This window comes from Opisthorchis viverrini, assembly GCF_000715545.1.
Source record: "Opisthorchis viverrini unplaced genomic scaffold opera_v5_31, whole genome shotgun sequence".
In the NCBI taxonomy this organism is placed as follows: domain Eukaryota; kingdom Metazoa; phylum Platyhelminthes; class Trematoda; order Opisthorchiida; family Opisthorchiidae; genus Opisthorchis; species Opisthorchis viverrini.
The window spans coordinates 1132301-1147892 of NW_008751688.1; the positions used below are offsets into that span (position 1 = coordinate 1132301).

Below are 15592 nucleotides of genomic sequence, written 5' to 3' on the forward strand. Positions count from 1 at the left end.
AGGAAGGAAGGTCTGAATAGCGACTACGCCGGTATTGCAAATGCTTTTTTGATATCACAGAATTGATCAATGAATCATCCCAATCTTGATTGTCAGCTCGCCTAATGTTCTGAAGATTGACTGGACTTCCCGGCTTCAAGCAATGACTAAAGTTTTAAGAGACAAAATTACACCGGAAAGTTCGTGAAGGGAGAAACCTTTGAGCTTCAGAACATCTCACCAAGAGCTTGTGTAAGCCTACGGACATTGGGTACTGAATGAACACAGCTGACATTTGAAAACGACGTAAAGGTACAATACAAACAGCTAGAAAATGGTTCAACGATGCGCGCACTGACGATATCTCCTCGTATGATGCCGAAATGTTTGCTAGCCGGTTGTCCAGATTCGTGAGCTGATCAACGGAAACGACTTTGCGGAAACGGCTACACTGGGTTGTCAGCAGTTACTGAGCTTCAGTCACTGAGGATAAGAAGCCTCGATGATGCTAGCGCCAGTCACAGCGAGCTTGTTTCAAAAGCTCTCCAAACCAGATCCTTGCCCCGCTTCCACCTGCACGTAATCATTTACAGGGTCACGGTGAATCGGCTACTCTACTTATTACCTCAGTGAACTGTTCGCTGTACCATTAGTTCATCTAATCGTGGCATTCAAATTCAGTCCACGTGTAATTTGCTCACATCCCCATAAGAATCAAACGACCTTAATTTCGAATAAAAAGATGTACCCGAAGGTACCTATCGCACAAAAGTCCTATCGTGACTTTTCTGAACCAAAGAACAGAAGAATGATTGATTTTGTGAGTTTTTTGTAATACACAGTTGAAGAAGCTAGAATGCTTGTAGCAAGTGACGAAAAACTGTCAAGTGCATGAATGCGCGAGATGAAATTGTACCATGTTATATTATTGTTGGGTCTCCGGAGACATGAGAATATGTTGACGAATCTCGAGGAGAATTAGGTCTGAGAGGTCTTCGTGACCCATTTCCAGAGGGTCTTCGAGCATCAGTTGGTTGACGTTTCGAGATTGTTCGGATTCTTGGGTCGGCTGCAATTGAATCCAGCTCGCTCCCACTAGCTATGTAGGAGTTTTCCACTTCTAGTTCGGTTTCTTCTTCGTTTGAGAGAATTGGTGACCCCGAAGTTACATTCCTCCGGTGAACAATATCTCTGTCATCGTCCCACTGTTGTCTGCCTGGAACAAATATTCATACGGAGCTGATATAGTACGCGCCAAAGTAAATTACGAGAGAAAGATGTTATAAAAGAATTATTCAAATGAATCAGAGGTTATCCTAGCAGGTTAACTGTGATTTGGGGTGCTTCACTAAATCCGTTGGTTGTTGATGGCTAATGCATGTGTTTTACTAGTCGGAATCAAACTCAGTGACTCGCGCTTCACTGGGAATGCGAAAAATCTCAGTACAAAACTCCACCAGAAGATCTAAAACAAAGCTGACCTGTAGTGGGCGCTTCCTCTGTTAGTCAACCGATCTTCATTACTTGAATGTTCTGATCTCAACACAATTTCTGTCTAAGTCAATGACCACTGATGCATTGGTAACTTTCGTACACAACCAGTTCACTATGACACTAGTTCAATATGGAAGTACAGATTGATTGGTATCCACTAATCAGCCCCCACGGATGAAGGAAATAGTAACTTTGTGGAGTTTGATGCATCGTACTTCTCACCTGACATTTTAAAAGTATCTCTAATCACACCAGCTGATTTCATGTGTGGTAAAACAAGGCATCCACATAATCAAATTTTTGTCATCCGTCGAACTTTTTTTCACCACTACGCAGTCCCATTGGGATCTCCTCAAACCTTTCGTCTTGCTTCTCTCGTCCTCGTCCAAATTTTCATCCGCTCACTTCTGATCATCATCATCATCGTCATCTCACCATCATCATAACTTGCAGCATTGAATCGTAACTGTGGGTGAGCAGCTACTATTGCAGAGTTTGCTTGTGTCATGAAGAGCTATCATCACGACTGAGGAAAGAATGAGGCGGAGATTTAGTTAAAGTTTTCCATTTAGCCAAATGAGTTTGTTATTAAGGGAGAAGAATGTTGGATGCACAGACTAGTAGCAATACAACGGCAGGTTACGCTAATACCATAGATTCACACAAGTCCCAAACTCTTAGCTATGGGCGGTTATGTGAATTCCTCTTGCCTTCTGCTTGACCCCAGTTGTCTCTCTTGCAAATTCCAAAGCTTTTGCTACTCACGCTGAGAAAAATTTGGTCGATGCAGGATGTAGAGATCCAGTGTCGGCGACTATACCCAATCACCAAGCGAACACGATGCTTCTACATGCCAGGTTTTATCGGAGAGAGGCTTGTTTGGCTTACTGGAAAGACTCGTTTTATGTAGTATTTCCTAATAGACACTGACCTGATGATGTCTGAAGTTTTTCCCGTTCCATCTTGGTGTTAACTTTACAGGTCAGTGCAATTCTCTGAGTACCCGTTTGTGCGTTAACGCTAACCGTATCAACCTATCTACATCCCATCAAAGAGGAAAACGACAAGTTTGTTCCTCATCTTGTCAGTCCGTGAGAGCATTGCCACTAATGGAGCTCACCATCTTGATCGCTCATGCCACTTTCCTCATCCGGCAGCCAAGCCTCAGCTCCCGGATAGTTTGCTCCTGTTTGATGCCTGTCTGTTGAGGCAAAACCTTGACTGCGATCAGGATAGTCTGGTTGTTGGGGCGAAAGCAAACCACCAAGTTCGTCTCCATTCATTGGTTGTGCATATTCTGGGCTGTAAAGTAAAAAAAAAAACAGAGATGCAGAATATAATGAAGATGGAAGCTGCCAAAAGTTTAGCGCCGATGTGCACAAACAGAACCAAGTGCTGAGTATTGGGTAGTTGGAAGTGCTCACAATATAATCTTCAAACTGGGGATAAGATATGGTAACTGTTGACACAAACTAAGGGACTGTCCTCCACTAAGGTGGGTGAACGTATGTTGAGTTAAACAGAGAACTCTAATTCAGGTCGGTTACTGCCTCGCAAGTGGTGTTCCTCAGTACAGAAATGAACCAAAGCTGTTGGGAGTGCGTATATATTTCATCAGTTTAGCGGAATAGAGAGTGCACGAACCGCACGCAGAGATATGCCATCACCCACCCAAATCTGTTTGATAGTAGCATATAACCATTTGAATTCCGGTTACCCAACGTAATTTAACGAATGAATTTGCAAGACGCTTTTAGAACAATGGTCGTTACCCCAGGGTGCACGCATCCTCAAGTAGGATCGTCTTCGCAGCGTCGCGAATATTTTGAATGTGAATGTCCACTTGGAGGCTGGAGTGGTCAATCGATGTCAAATATGTGGGGCAATATGGGCACATAAATAAAATATGTAGTCAACCATCATATGTTTCCTCCCATATCTTTGCATCCACCCCACAGTGATCGAACATGTATGGGTGACATTAGGGTAGAGTGTTCGGTATGTACACAACGGCTCGAGTAAACTACAAGTTAGTTCAATCGCAAGGTTCTAACCCTGACAGACAGCCCTTTTCAAGCGAATGGCATCCTATTTACGGTGTGGTGACTATGAGCTGATGTCTGGGCCATCTTGGAACGGTGAAGTAAAAATGTAGTTAGCCATGTGAGCCGATAGAGTATTTGAATGATGTTAACTGTATGTGCATGTGTGATAGTGTCGGGTTGAAGATCGGGAAGATGAGACGAATGGGCGATGCTGCACAAGAAGCTAAAGGGACCACACATGTCGCGATGACTGATCCACCTCACTTCGCAACTGCGCAAAAGGGGACCTGAAAAATGAGTCCATTTCTAGTTTGTACGTGGTTTCTGACAGATAGTTCAACTGTTGGATAGGACGTGTTTTCTTTCTTCAACGAGCTGTTTCGTTTTGGTCACTGTGTACTTGGTTGGACATGTGTTACCTGGTTGTGCAAAACAGCCAGGGTCAGCGGCCAGCATGTAAGCGAAAAGGTTGTGGTTTTCGAATGCCCCAGTTCATCTGATTAGTTGAGGAGGTAAACACTGCACACAGCTAAGAAAAATACACCAGTCGTGTCCACATCATTTCTGAACAGTCACGATCTGAGCCTAACTGCTTGTTCTGTGGGTGTAGGTTACAGGAGTGTGCTTTTAGCGAGCATGTTTGGTTTGCCTTTACTGTCTGTTATCTTGTATAACTGAATATAGACCACTGTGATAACGCTTGTGGGAGCAACATGAATATGAAACACCAGTGTTCAACAAGGCTGTTGCTATCAGTGTTAATCGAAACAGAGTAACAATTTTACTCAGGCACATTCGGGGGATCAGTAGACCACTCGTCCTGTGCAGGCACTGGCTAGTCCGAACCAGAGAAGAAGGAGGCGAGTTCGAATCTCGCTAAAGATTCGTGAGCGCTGAGTACTTAAGCTATCCAATAAGGGTAAAACAACTGTACAGTGTCTCCCAGATTTTCGCTATAACCAGCTTTATTTACGAGATAAAGTCTCCACTGAACGGTTGCCATACCTCCTCATACTATCATAACACTGTAAGTGACTCAGAAAGATAAATAATTCATAAGACGCGTAAAACTTTTAACTGAGTAACCATCGCTCAAGAGGCTAGTCAAATTTAGACCAAGTGATGTGGATTCCGTGACTGGAGAATGGGTGGCGCTCTACCCCGTCTAAGTGACATAGCTGATCAGCCACTCATGACTGAACAGTTTTGTTTCTAACTGCTAGCCAGAATATCACGAGTTCGAAGTGCCCTGACGATTCGTCAGATGTGTACTGCTGATGATCTTCACTAGGGACCACAACTGTACAGTGTTTTTGGCTTCTTAGCATGGACTGATTTCACCATTGGGACAGATCCTCATTGAAACTGGAGTCTATCGCTTTGGCCTAGAAGGCTACCAATCCTGAAATAAATCACCGGCAGAGATACCGTCATACACGACTTAAAGAGCATGGGATGGATAAGAAACATAATATGCAAAAACCGCTGACCTGGTAACCAAAGGAGCGACTTCTGGACCAACAGCCTTCTGTTTCACTGGAAACGTGCAAGAAATAGGGAAGAAGATTGATTGTTGTAATATTGATGCATACTGTGCAAGACTGAAATACAGAATAGTTCCCTGTTTATTTGGAGGACGCCAAGGAAGCACAGACGAAGCTTTATTGGCATAGCTGAACAATGAATATTTAGTGAAGACACTTCCGTAAACAGCTACGGTTAATTAACACCTAAAGTGATTCGTTTTGTCTGGTTAATTCAGCCACACACAATGAAACTTACAATATGAGCTCAGAAAATTGCCACCCGTGTGGAAGTCTGCGATTTCTACCTATCATCCAGCACCAAGCGTGTGTACATTTGCGCAAGCCCTCAGTGTGAGCTTCGATAACACGGAGCTCTACGTTTCTTCGTTTCTTTAGGATATCGCAACACACCAGGGGGTACAATCAAGCCAGTTCACTCAAGGTGTGTTCAGGCTTTGTGTACTCACACTTATCACTTCAACTTTTCGTAAATCTTTTCTATTCTCCGTCGATGATGATGATGAAACAAAGGTGTATATCCAGACTGTTCTCCTGGAAACCATTCCTAAAACGGATCACCTAGCTGACCGATACTCATTAGTATTCTGCTGCTCAGACGAAGTTGACACATGACGATCAGTCAGATAATGCGCTAGCTTCAGAAGAAAATCTCCTGAAATTTGAGGGGCAATGCGTGCAACATCCTTCCATCTACTCCGCTGCCCATGGTCAAGCCCAGCAACAAAATGCATCACACAGCGAATGCGACCAAACCGCAAATCACGGAAAACATCCACCGAGCCTCCTGTTAATCATGACCGGTCGTTAGGTCTCTGCTATCACTGATCACAAGAAGTTATAAGAGTTGCCTGGCGAAAAGGGAAAAATGATAGTCTGGTTAGCCTTACAATTACTTTCTTGATTGGAGGGCAGTAAAAAGTTTAAGTAGAATGCCATCTGGATCACCAAAGATATTGCATGAACGACTTTTCACAATCTGTTATCTGATCAGGAGTGGGAGAGTCCAGAAGGGGTTCTCTTCGATCCAGTGTTTTCAGGAGACACAGGCATAGTGAAACTGGCACCAGCAAGGTTTTTCCTATAATCTGAAACCTCTTAACTCGGTGCCCAGTGAAAAGCCTGCTGGTAGTCTGTCTTGCATCATTGGACGTATCCTAACTCATCCTTCCAGCTGTATTCATTGTCCTAAGCTTCTGTTGCTGAAAAGACCGCTGTCTCATAGTCTGGCTATCCTGTGCTCCGATAACACTATTTGAGGTGGTTAAAGTCGATGGGCAAACATTGGGTCGCTTACGATGATTTTCGGCCGAGACAAACTAGACGGTATCACTGCTCAGGCTAGCAAGGTCAGTTTGGTCCTGTGGCAAGGAAGTTGCGCTTTAGACTAGGGAGTAAATGGCTTGCATGCTGAATGGTCGACGGCTTTACAATGTTAAAAAAACTAGAGAAAATTGGAAATGGACCGTGTGTGGTTACAAGACCATCCGAATGGAATATCAGTCAGACCAAGTCCCCCGAACCAACCAGACAAAAAGGAACAAGATTAGATGTGGATACATAGCATACTTTAAGAACGGCCGTATAGGGGAACAATATTTTGCATTTCAGCTGAGCACTCAACTCTATCGATCCAACACTGACTCACTCCGTTTAGTCTTTGTAGGCCATCACCTGGCAAAAACAAATTTGAATCAGGATGTATCCTGGTGTCATGTTCCACGATGGACGACTGACTTTCGTCAGAGGCGGATGCCATTCTGATAAGAATTTGTGGTGCATTCTGAACCAAGTGTTTTTATCGCTGATCGCTTTCCCGAAATGAATCAACTTTTGTCTCATTCTCAAAAGCCAGAGGTTGATGGCGTTTCCTTCACAAGGTTACCAGGAAATAACACGAGAATGCTGGTTATACCCACTCGTCAGTTAGCCACAGCAGAGATGTTTCCGATGATTGCCGAGGTTCACCACCTGCTTACATGTAAGTAATGGGATCATCTGCGGATACGCTGGCTTTTTATTCAATCGAATTTGCAGCGCGAATTCCGCCTAAATATTTGCTCTAACTACTAGCAAAGATATCGAGTCTTGAGATAAACTTTACCGTGCATCTTTGGTTGGATTACGGCTTTACGGATTCCAGCTCTTACCGGCCCAAGCCATTTAATTGTAGTAGTATTCATCAGTTAGCCTCCAGATTTTCCATCAGAATGCAACTTGTGAGTAGTCATTTGGTGAGTAACCTTCTCCTGCGCCACATTTTGACTAAACCACTCGCTGATATAAATTCTCCAAATTCAGGGACAAAGCGCTGGTTTGCTTGGACTTACTGAAAGCACAAAACTGCAAAAATCGTCTGCAATAACTTGAAGCCCAAAGCAAACTAGTTTGCACTTAGGAGTGAGCACTCTGAACGAATGAGCGCGATAAATAGAGACTTCCCAGAGTATGGTTATTGTTTTTTATCACTTGGAGATGCAGGTTGCCCCAGAAATTTCAATCGCTTACTCGGGGTTCTCTGAGAGCTGTATAAAGCTCAAGAATAATTCTGCGAAAAAAATCCCATTTGTTAGGTAAATTACAGTTCCAGATTTCGGCACGGCTTCACGCTGATGAGAGTGGATAAGGGGAAGTCGCTTATATTTTGTCTGTTGGTTTACTTCAAATAGCCAATGATATTTGTTTGAGGAAACGATGGGTGACACAGATTAAACAATTCATTTGCTGCGGTTCGCATGGCCGAACCAAATTTGTGAATTTCTAAGATCTTAATTTTGTAAGTTGCAACTCGTGACAGACTTGACTATAAGCGGATCAATCGCTGGCAAGGTGAGGACAGCCAGCTTAGTCTTCATTTGTAAAATTGCACAACATCGCACGCGTTTATCAATGGTTCACTTACAAATCTTCAGTCTGTGTCGGCGGAGGAGGAAGAGTAGGATGAAGATGGCAATGAATACAGACAGGAGTACACAGACAATAATAAACCAGGTTCCGCTAGCCCCGGCCAGACTTCCTGGTCCTGGACCGCCCATTGTGTGAATCAGCCTGTCCGCTGTAGCTGTGGAAAGCCCTTCTCCGTTTGTCGCAACGACACGAACTTCGTAAAATGTATCTACAATGTGGAGCAAGTTACTGCCCACCGCTCGAAAACCGATGCTTACCAGGCATCAACTCTTCCACGTTAATGACACGCTGAACAAAGGTCCTTGTGGATTCCAGCCAATGGATGACACCGGGTTCTCGGTATTGGACGAAGAACACAGTGCCTGGAATCCCAATGTGACTCGGTTCATACATCACTGTAAAGTTGGTCATTCCGATATGGGTTACGACGAAGTTCGGTGGACTGGGTGCTGTAGAAAGATAGATGTATGAATAATGTTTTTGGCAGGGGTGAGTAGTCTCAGGTAAAAAATAATGGCACCTACCGACGTCACTGGGTGCAGTGGAAAAATCGATGAAAGTATCCACGCCAGTTCCAGCGGAAGTGAATGGCCACACTGTAATACGATAGCTGGTGTTGGGTCGCAGACCCGGTAGGCGACATTGCGTTGCATTCCCATCTTGCAGTGGTGGAAAACGAAAACCGAAGCCCATTTCTAATCCGTGTACTGTCAACAAGGAATAGAAAAGACTGAATGTGGCAAGAATGGAACAGTTCATGAGGAAAGCGAATAACGTTCATGAGATCCTAAGGTGCCCTAAAGGAGAAAGTGGTTAATGAACGGGATTTTGTTCAGTGAAGGCTAGATAGGTATTTATGGGCCTATCTCAGCACATGGATGCATTGAAATTTTGCTCAAGAAACCTAGAAAGATCTCACACAAATCAGCGAGCAGTTTGATCTTTATTGATGGTAACAATTCCAAACGGACAAATGAAGGATCATATAGCTTCCGAGCACATTTGCGGCGCTAGCCAGCACTCGTTTGACAGGATAATTTTCTGTGCAAGATCCAAAACGGTAAATTCTCATTGCTCGGGTTTGCCATAAACTGGTGAACTAGGCAGAAGGGTAATTTACTATCAGCTATCATCAACACAACTAGCGGTAACAGTAATACCATTCTCCTGTGTTTACCATTTAAGGTCAGCGAGATATGTAGTGATCCTTTCAAAGCAGGCAGGATTGAAACATCATAAAAATGTACAAAAATCCATCTAATTGGGACTAGAATCATCACGCCCGATATTCTAGCGTTCTGGTACAAAATTAACAGCGAGGCCATATAGTCCACACAATAAGAATATCTGGCTTAGAGTGCTCACAGAAGTAATTTGCATGTGCCTCCATCTTTGCGGTTGAAAATTGTTTCCGCGACATAAGAGCATAAAAAATTTTGCCTTGTCAACTAGCTAAATACCTGAAAGTGACGATTAACACTTGGGCAAAAACTAAACAACACGACCTGACTTCCACAATCAAATCTAATGGCATGAGGATAAAGCGAATAAATCGAATTTGCAGGTGTCCGACACATCGGAGTGAAACAATCGGCGATGAGTTAGTCAGAGTGCTGCAGCCGCAGTCAGAAGCTTTACGATAACAAAGAACCTGATGCTGCGCTTTTCGAACTCGAGCGAAGGTAGTTCTGACGACTACGTGTCAGGATGAAACGACTTTACACTTCTGCCTTGAATTCACAGACCAATAGTTGCGGGATAGCGTAAATGAGAGATTCAGTTGGATCACCGTTTAAGGCAAACTTAATTTGCAAGTAAGTGCAATTCACCAGCTTTACAATAGTTTCTCGACCACAACAGGGCCAAACTCTATCAGAAAGCCGTTTTCAACTCTCCTCCATTCAATGAAGGGTCCGCACACTAACACAGGTAAATACACATTTACACTCAAGGTCGCGTTGGAGACAAACTGATCTGCCTACACATAGTACGATGTTATTGGTTGGTTGCACTTAGACAGGCAGCCAAAAGACTTGTTATTCTATACCAGCGACAAAGGACAGTGAATTCAGAAATGCCCTGAACAAGAGAGCAAAATGCTTTATTAGGATGCATTAGAATTAGGCACTACGGGACATCACAGATGCCACACATGACAATGCAATAGGCTTCAGTTTCATTATTCGGGAATTTACTTTGAAGTCCCACTGGAGCGACCGTCTGGGATCAGTGCACAAAGGATGCAGCTGAACACCTTAGAGACGGTGCTAGACCACACATCTTCCAAAAATCAACTTATTCCGTCTCAGCTGATAAAGTTTTTTCCATTTCTTAAATGATGACAAGATGAGATTATAAAGTACATTGTCGGGTGTAAGGCCGGTCTCCTCTTTTTCACGAGGAGTAGAATACACTTATTAAAAGGTTTCTGCCTCCGATCACGCCATCTCGAGGCGACTGAATGCATAACTCATATCTTTCTTGTTCGACAATTGCTCCACTGATCTGGTATACTGAGTTTCATCACCGTGTCTTTCACTCAGAAGAAAATCTGGTGTATATCAACGAAAACCTTTCAGTGAATCTCCTGAAGAAGTGGAATAACTTCTGGATTATAACTACGGATGGCAATACTTACAGATTTATCATACAGAGGAACCCTTGGATAAATAAAGAACCGCAGTGACCACAGATATACTAAAAGCTCAAGATAGCTCAGTGGTTAAGGCGTGGACTTGCTGACTGAAAGGCCCACGGTTCGAACCTGATCTCAGCATCTTGACTGCCTTTGTCTACACCAGGACAATCTGGTAGTATCTAAGCCCTTACGCCTCTCTGGGTGACATAGCAGCTGGGCACCAAAAGGGTGTTACAGCTGAACAAGCATTTTATTTGTTGTACCAGAGGTTATACCGGGAAACTGAGAAATAGTCCTGGCCAAATTGGGTTCAGTAAACAGTTTAGCAACGGTATCACACAGATATTTTCTTGAAGGCGGCCAAATCGCCAATGTTTTCCAAGTTTGCGAAATTCGGATTCCAAATTCTTTCACTTTGGGGCACACACTCCTTTTGTATAACCAGTCGCTTAGTGTACAACACTACATTAATAAACTGACAAACAAAACCGACCATTTCTGCTAAGCTCAAAGTATCAGATACAACTGGAAAGGAATGTGGGCGTTTCGCGGAATTCTACAGGTGTGCGAACGGAATAATCGACAAAATTAGGTCCCACGTGAGGATGGAAATAATGACCAACTATGAAGAAAGTCTTGAGACTTGGCTGACCAACAAATTCATCGATGACGGAAGCTTGCCGAATAACGGAATGAAACCAGCAAAAACATTACCCGAAGTAACGTAGAATTTAGGAAACCATTCACCCTAGGGTAGTTTTTCTATTGCGGTTTAGCTAGTACCGCAGTTAAGAAACGTGACATATACGCATTTGCTTATCAGTTTGGTTCTCACGGTGGACTCAAGTGGAACATAAAGTTGGTGGAAACTCAGAAACTGCACCCTCCCGATGAGCCTCAAGAAGAGGGCTGTCGTGTCGAAGGGTTTTCACCAATCTTGTGAGTAGTTTTCTTTATGGAAAAAAGTGTCATAGTTGGCCGCATTTGGAAGAGCCTACTCTCTGTGTGAAAATTTAGACTGACCATTTCTCAACATGAACGTGAACCACTCATTACGTGACTAGTTCGATACGACCACGTGGCCAGTTTGCGTCGACCTTATGTGAGTTTTGGATAGACTTATCGTTTCCTACTTAATTCATTTGCACTGAAGCCCGTTTGGGGCCGCTATCACCTGAATTGGTGCATAGAAACCTGCGTAAACTCAAGATCTGAGTTTTATTTTGTATTGTATTATTTGTATTTCGTATTATTGTATTGTATTATTTTCTATTGTATTATTGTATTCATATTACCTCATTTGTTGGTAGACTTCTGTTTGGAAGATTGGAGTTTCGGGATTTAGCACGTAACTCAACATTATCGAGCTTATTTCTGGACACATTAACAAAGAATAATCCTTATTTAGATTTCAAAATGAAGAAAAGTGCCGAGTTACTGATTAGGATAATTTGGAATTCAAATGTTTCATTCGAGCTGTTTTTCAACCCGGTGAGAGAGAGAGGAGAGAGTCGAGAGAGAGAGAGAGAGAGAGAGAGAGAGAGAGAGAGAGAGAGAGAGAGAGAGAGAGAGAGAGAGAGAGAGAGAGAGAGAGAGAGAGAGAGTCGGCTGACAGAAAGTCTTACCAAGCTCGAAAGACAAGTAATCCCGAATCGTGTTGTTCAGGCTAGAATCTCTTACAGCTATTGTGCAACGAATACAATAAGGGACGAATACGTTCGGTTTTTTGTGAACAATTATGTTGAACTACACTCCATTGGGCTTGGAAACATTTTGAACGGCAGTTATTAGCCGAAAATGTGATTTCAGCGGTATCAGCTATTGTTCATTTTTACGGCTCGCTTGGGTCGACAAACAACTCCACACTTTGCTGATATTTATTCAAACAGTCTCAACATAAACAGATAAGTTTTAGTCTATCCGACTAAAGTACCCAATCTACAGAATTACTCTCAAGGCACGGTTTCACGGTGACTGTCCGAAATTGGTTTGGACATAGTACAAGCTCCGAATCATGTGTGTGGAGCATCATACAATAGAGCGGTGGATGGATCGGTTCCGCGCATCAGACACTGTCTGTATACTTGCAATATTCCGGGATAACTTCTGAATTCACTTAAGGGACAGCACCTAGGTTGCGAGGGGTCCAGGTTGCAAGAAACAACCAGTTAGTGTGCGGTGCAAGTAACCTCACCATTGTCACTTCCCATGATGTGACTCGTTCACCTGTTCACTGTTTTTCGTAAGACAACTTGGACATCGATTGTCTGGTTTGATGAACGGCGAAGTCAGTTTTGTATTCCTGGCGTGTCACAGACCATATAGTTGTGATCAGCAATATCAAGGTTGTAGTGAAACCCTCTAACAAAAAACTAGGGTGTTCTTGATGGAGCCATGTCGCATTGCACTTTCCACCCTAGAGATGAAGAACAGTTGAGTACTGGTGCGGCTCATAGTTCAGTGAGTTTAGTGGGATTCAGAAGAAAGAAACGTTACATCATAACAAAACTGGGTAATATAATAATTCGAAAGTCAATATTTTAAAAGTAGTTGATACGGGTGTTGGTAAGAGCTTTATTCTCTTTTCATAGGTTATGTATGATGGATTACCATAATAGTCAAACTAAGTAACAGTCAATGAACTGGTTCAGCAGTCATTCTCTGTCGTCCACATATACCAGGTGCGCAGAAGCCAAGGCAAGAAGAAAATGGGCTCACAGTGTGACATCTTAATGTTACTAACAAATACAAGTCTTCAGGTAGCCTAAGTTGAAAGGTGGTGTCTCTGAGAAAGCGAACAGTAAGACACATGTCAAAATTTCGACGATAGTACAACGACCCAATGACACAAATCGTTTTCCAACCCTCCCTCATAAGACCACCACCATACACAGACCACTTTTTCATTAAGCTCATTTTCCAATCCACTGAAAAAAGCCAAATAAAACTGGTGCATTGAAGCGATTGCGTTTTGACTGGTCTTACCGTAGAGTGCATCAGAAAGTGGCAATTGGCTGAGATTGGAGCGTAAAATCGTCGTAAAGCTATCTCACATCGATCTCAGGAACCGCGGCCGAATCCAAAGAATTTCATTTTATGCTTTTATCACCGAAACTATTGATCATGTTGAAATGAAATTATCCTAATTTTCGTTAAGTGGATTTATGGCTACCGCGCTCTCTGACAGTGACAAGATCGATCCTTCGCATCACGTGCTGAGCTAATTAAGATGAATCAAGAATTCACTAAAAGCCGCGCTTACTTAGGATATAAAAATTCCACTCAAATCCTGTATTAGTGGGAAAAGGAATTGTAAATTACTAAAAGTCAACCATCTTTCGCACACTATGCGTTCATTGCTGACTCATCCTACGCTTTATCTATACGGAAATATTTACTTATTCAGTTTTCGCAGCTATGTGAAGCTCCGATTGGTCCAAATATTGAACTAGCCAAAATACAGTTGTTGGTTAGTACTGGTCTTCACTAATGGGAGGACCTATGCGTTGGAGTCATGTTCACCGGACCGGCTATCGTAAGAGCAGCATATCTTGAAACTGATTTCTCGAGGAGGCACAGATATTACACAAGGGTTTGCTCTACTGTGAAGTCTCGATATTCCGTTATTATTTCCGTGTGAGTATATGCCGCACCCCAGAAACAGTCCTTCAACTAGTGGTGTAGGCTCCGCTGATAAGCTGATTTTGTTCATAGTACACTTGTCCAAATTTAGAGGCTTTAACTTGTTGCTGAACCTCACATTTGCTTTATGGGTCCGTCTAGAGGTGATCACTTTTTCGGTCTCTTCAAGTAGTCCCCAGGAAAATAAGTATAATACTTATTTGCCATGAAGGTGAAAGTCATGCTGTTAGGCGTGATTACCTAGAAAACCAGGAGTCCACGTTGACATTTAGAGACTCACCAGACCATGTGAAAGCTGACTTAACAGGGTTTTATAATAATCTTTGTTACAGTAAAATTCACATCTCTAAAACTTTGTGGATTTTTATTGATGAGAGTCGGGGAGTTGCTCTTCAAAGTCTATCACATCTGGCCAGATCCGATGAGATCCGAGTGAAGTAATCTCTGTTTCAAGCTGAAGTCGAAGCATGTTTGGTTAATAAGAGCTACGGCAGTTTGGAGTTGCGTTTTTGTAAAGTAGCTCCTTTTTAGTGAAAACCATCGTGGTTGGTCTGAACCTTCATGAAAGTTACCTGGAAAATTTTTTACTGAACGAAATGGGACTTACATTCTTTAGCTTCGAATTCATAGCCAAGCACGATTCCGTTTGGTTCAGCTGGCGGAGTCCAAACGATATCGGCGTATGTCACCCCAATAGTTACAACTTGAAGGTTGGCCACAGGGCCTGGGGTATCCTCCAATGTATTCAGACTTATCACGGGACTGAAAAAATGTAAAACCGTGACCCTAAATGATTAACGATTCACATTTACTTTGATGTATGAAATTCTCATATTTGAAACCACCATCTAAGGAAGAGCTTGAGGAAATGAATGGTCTTGCAAATTTCTGTAGCTGGACGTAGCTCGCATTGTTTGTTTGTTGAAAAAAGCATCAAAGTGCTAAGTTTTGGTGAGGAACGACAGAACGGTTGGAACAATATGCGCACCTCAAAGTTCAAAACGAGAAACTGCCGATAAATATTGGAACAAGGTCCAGCCGACAAGATAGAGTTTACACTTTCACGGACATGCTTTGTCCAAGAACCACAAGATATCAACATACGGTTTGCCGAATTGCGAAAGTCTTGACGGTTCTGAGAAACCCAACATTTTTTCGTGGATATGTATCCAATGAGTGGTCGTGGTGGTGTTTCAGATTGGTTTGTGACCCTATGGTGGTTGGGAAATAAAAATTTTGGGGGCTTTGTTTTACTCAGGATCAAATTAAATAACAACTCAAAGTAAGCAACAGTATGTTTGCTTCCAGGTGGTTTTGATGATAGCAAGGATGTGCAGTGATAA

The 15592-nt window shown here is 42.8% G+C and overlaps 1 protein-coding gene across 1 annotated transcript in view; it reads right to left on the bottom strand.

The window, feature by feature from the left end:
• Positions 1-15592, bottom strand: part of T265_02573 (hypothetical protein) — a gene marked incomplete at both ends in the record, with an annotated part of 81445 nt that overhangs the window by 17457 nt on the left and 48396 nt on the right. Inside the window, 7 exons of the mRNA XM_009166852.1 lie at positions 927-1195; positions 2594-2775; positions 5009-5054; positions 7965-8177; positions 8227-8418; positions 8494-8676; positions 14857-15011. Of these exons, the coding sequence (XP_009165116.1) occupies positions 927-1195; positions 2594-2775; positions 5009-5054; positions 7965-8177; positions 8227-8418; positions 8494-8676; positions 14857-15011 (1240 nt within the window). The remainder of the gene's footprint in view (positions 1-926; positions 1196-2593; positions 2776-5008; positions 5055-7964; positions 8178-8226; positions 8419-8493; positions 8677-14856; positions 15012-15592) is intronic.